This window comes from Cajanus cajan, chromosome 2, assembly GCF_000230855.2.
Source record: "Cajanus cajan strain Asha chromosome 2, NIPB_CcT2T_4, whole genome shotgun sequence".
In the NCBI taxonomy this organism is placed as follows: Eukaryota; Viridiplantae; Streptophyta; class Magnoliopsida; order Fabales; family Fabaceae; genus Cajanus; species Cajanus cajan.
The window spans coordinates 77,242,768-77,247,321 of NC_138518.1; the positions used below are offsets into that span (position 1 = coordinate 77,242,768).

At 32.4% G+C, this 4,554-nt stretch overlaps 1 protein-coding gene across 1 annotated transcript; it reads right to left on the reverse strand.

The window, feature by feature from the left end:
• Nucleotides 1-857: 857 nt before the first annotated feature.
• Nucleotides 858-3,154, reverse strand: LOC109816432 (bidirectional sugar transporter SWEET13). Its single transcript, XM_020381447.3, has 6 exons — nt 2,988-3,154; nt 2,505-2,541; nt 2,188-2,401; nt 1,901-2,062; nt 1,666-1,785; nt 858-1,258 (listed from the first exon to the last, which is right to left on the reverse strand). Exons 1-6 carry the CDS (start codon nt 3,031-3,033, stop codon nt 1,067-1,069), a joined length of 771 nt encoding a protein of 256 aa, XP_020237036.1. The 5' UTR covers nt 3,034-3,154; the 3' UTR covers nt 858-1,066.
• Nucleotides 3,155-4,554: the final 1,400 nt, after the last annotated feature.

The following is a 4,554-nucleotide window of genomic DNA, read 5'->3' on the forward strand; positions in this document are numbered from 1 at the left end:
ATCAAAATATGCATTTAAAAAAAAAAAAAAAAGTGCAAAGGCAAGGATGGTGCAAGCAAAGGAAGACAAATAGACATGGGTAGGTTCCCTTGGCCTTGAGCAATTCACTTTTACGTTTCATCATGAACACTTTTTCCCTGTTTTGACTTTGTCCTATCTATCTTTTGTTCATACTCCAAGTAATTTTAATTAATCAAGAGTCAATAAGCTTTGGCGTTCTAATCCGTAGGTTTTGCAATTTCCAATTATTGGCATTGCTTTATTTCAACACTTTCCTTTTCAAATGGAATCGGATCAAGCCCGAATATTAGATTACAATCCTATAATCAAAATATGTCCGGCGTTTTTGTCCGCAACTTGGAACAATGCTGTCATCAAGATATGCAATGTTTTCTTTCTTTATTTATTTTTTTATAATAATTATAACCTTTTAGTAGGGCTTATCTGCCCCCTTCCATGATACATGAAAAGTAAAGAGATCCCACTTCTCAATCGCTTTAATCACTTATGATAAACATTTAATTATAGACGATTAGACAATAACCAATAAACTTGTCATGATTAGGATAATGATCGATGATTATATTGAATTGAAAAATCATAAATAATTAGTAACTGTAGAGTGAAGACACCATGCAAAATTACTAAAATAATTAATTTTCATTACTCAACATTAATTACGTATACAAGGGAAAAGAGAATTGAAATGAGTTTGACTGAGGGATACACTGAGAGAAGAGAATATGCTACGTACGTTACACGTAGGGGTACAATATGAGAAGGGTATGGGCCAAAGAGAGGCTAAGAGCAAATTAAGCTTTTGTTGAGTGCCCAATAGTTACAGCTACCCGAACAGGCAAATTTAAACCACACCTTTACATTAATCAAACCAAACACTTATACCAAAGACTACGTACTGTTCTTGCATTGTAGATATGAGTGATATTAGATGTGACTTCACTCGGTAAAGTAATTGATCGTTTAGGTTAACTTTTTTTAACTTTTCTTGTCATCGGTCCCTTGTTTCTCCACATTCATATAATTCTCAAAGGTGAAATAATAATATTCAGACTTTGCCAACACCACCACCAGTAGTTGCATGATTCGGGCCCATTGCTCCACTCTTCACAACGTCGATGATGTGGCCATTCAATTCTTGAGCCTTCACTGGCTCTAGTGCCACTGGAGTGGCGTTTCTGTATATCAAGTACATCACCATCTGAATTATGCCGAACAGAAACCCAAGTGTGTTTGGGAGCTGCATCATGCAAATGCAAGCGTTAATTAATAATTAATATTTTTCAATCAAACTTTACACATGTATGTATCATCTTTATCCAAAAGAAGAGAAGAATCAAATTAAATTGCATGTCCTACGCATAAAAGTTGCTCGGATTAAATAATGGGAATACGGGGAGTCCATATTGCATGCACTTGGATTTATTCATGGGAACCCCACGTTAATGGAGCACGCAAACATTTAATTACGTTACTATAATTGATACGACATTATCACGTTTAAAGCAAAATCAAAAACTAAAGGGGGTGTACCCAAAAAAGGAATGGAAAAAATGAGCAAGACACGTATGCGCCTTTGTTAGAATAATAAAATAATTATAGTTCATAGGGCCAAAAATGTGAGTATTCTACTAGCATTGAACTTACAGCAACGTAATAATCTTTGAGGAGAAGGCCATAGAAGAACCACATAACAGCATTGATGGTTAAAAACATGGACAAAGTAAAGGGCATGTATTCCACGCTCCTCGTCTTTATCACTCGCCTCTGCATGTATTGATCATAACAATAAGTAAGAAGAAGAAAAAAAAACTACAAAAGATTGAAAGGTTCATGAAGAAACTATTAATATATTATTAATTAGGTTTTGTAAAATTCTTACAATAATGAAGAGAGGCGCAGCAAAGACACTTATGTTGAAAACCAAGCAAATCCATCCTATGATAGCAAGACGCTTTGCTCCCTTTGAAAGGTAGAGAGTTGATAGAAGCATGGCTCCGAATCCAAACACATTCAACAAGAGAAGAAGCTTGATGGTCGAAAGCTGTGATTCCACCCAAGAAAAAGAAAACAAAAATATTAAAAAAATATTAAAAGTTAAAAATAAAATAAATTAAGAAAACTAGCTTTAAAGTGAGGTTATGCATATAAGATGAGTTTTAGATATACCCTAGGCTTCCTTGGAGCATAAAATAGGAAGATTGCAAGGTAAATTGACTCCACAACAATTCCAAACGTGTTAATGGTAATGAGAAGGAGTGCAGCTTCCTTCTTGACGAATGCGTAGTAAATCCAAAGCATTGCACTAAACAGTGCAACAACATAAGGAAGTGACTGAAACCCTTCAGTTGATTTCTTCTTGTAAATTTGATAAAAGGTTGGTCTGCGCCAAGATATTTTTACAGTTAATGAAATTACTTCAATTAGCATGCTCAAAGATTAATTACAAAGAATGTGCTAAAAAAAAAAGAGGAAAAGTCACTTACAATGGAGCAAGAAACACTCCAAAGGAGATAATGTTGCCTATAAAAACAAACACCAAAAAGAAACATCCATTAGCACTTGTGAACAACCTTTATTCAGCCTACATATATTTGTTTTGCATGATTGAAGTGGATAAAGTTCAAATGCTATAACATGATATCTTCTTGTTTTACTCTACATGGTATAATTATATTTATTAATTAAATATATTGTTATATCCTAAGTTTCTAAATGCATTAGAGTTGATATAGAAAATATGCCATGCAATATGCATGTTGTCTACCAACTTATTGACAAAGTAATGAATTATAGAAGTAATAATACGATTCAAAATAGAAAAAAGTTGATGTAAACTTTAGGTATTAAGCACAATAATAGGAAAGCTTTGATGAACCATATCACACCAAGATGAAAAAATTAACGAGGATAACTAAGATGATGAAATTATAATGTGGCTAATATGGTAATGAAAGAATGAGTTATACCCAAAAGGCCGAAGACAAAAGCCCAAGACTCGCGATGCATGGCCATCTCTTGAATTTAGAATTAGAATAGTGGTATCTAGGTCTAGATTTGTATGTGCAAAGTGAAACCCTCAGTTGAATGTTAAGTTCTCTTCTCTATGTTTCTCTCTAAATCCCACGAATCGGTATGCACATACTGAGAGCGTATTTATAGGATGAGAAAAGCATAGAGAGCTTGGGTCAACTTGCAAACGGGAATGCGAAACATCAATTTAGCTTTAGCACACTACTTTCCAGTTGTTCCTCCCAAACGCCATTTGCTTTTACACTATCCAAATTAACACCTTTCTTACCTCTCTAACCCCATTTGTTAAAAACCCTTCAACCCACACGGGGTAAATCTTGTAGGCTAGTACTATTACTAGGTACACACCCAAAATTCCCATGGCCCACCATGCCTCTTTCTGATGTGTCACCCACCAAGTGGCTTAAAGCCTTACAACTCATCATCATATAAACTTATATTATGTATATATCCTCTTCCTAAGGGTTAGGGTGAATATTCAAATACAAATACACTCTTTGCCATAACAAATGTTACCGTGGTATGGTAGTAATCCCCACTATCATTATCTTAAAATAATAAATTTAAGTTTAATTCAATTCTATAAAATATCAAATCCTATAAAATTGATTTGTAGAATAAAGATTGTTTTATACTCTCTTCACGTTCAACACTATTAATTAAGCTTGGTACGTAGATAAATGATAAGTGACATTTTATTCAAATATAAAACTATGTTTTATAAATAAAAAAGAAAAATATATATTCTTCATCATCAATTATCTCTTTTTTTTTTTTACAACATAAAAATTCAAATAGAAATATAATTTTCGAACAAAAAAATTGGAATTGAAATTCGAATTAGATTTTGAATTATTAATTTCTTTTTTTAAAGTAGTAGATGATCTAGAAAAAGTAACTTTAAACCTAACTTAACTCTATAAAATTAGTTTGTAAAGTAAAAATTACTCTTCATTTATATATATTTTAATTATTTTATATCTAGTAGATGTTAAATTTAAAATTTTCCCAATATAATTCGAGGTCCACCTTGTGAATTATGGTTAGCGACAGGCAAATGAATTTGAGCTACTCTTTGTGCTGATATTAATAATAATAAACGTGTTTCTCTTTTTTTTCTTTTTTCTTTTTAATAATTGGGCAGCCAGCCACCAAAAAGGCTTAAAGGCGGAGCATGATGTAACCTCCATCTTCCAATTATTCTATTTCATTTTTTTTTTATCCTTCCGACCATTTTCCTTCGCCTCTCAATCACCAATTAATTATCTTAAATCGATTAATTAATCAATCAATAACTCATGCAATAACAATTTGTTAACTTGATATTTGAATATATCACTAAAACTAAAATATTTGGACGAAAAATAACAAGAAATCAAAGATGAATATCCGATTAGTCATATATTCATCTATTAATTAACTTGATTTAAAAGTTTGGAATTCATATATATGGCACATATCCTACAATTGGCGTGCTTCTGGTCCTCCACATAAGCCTTCCTT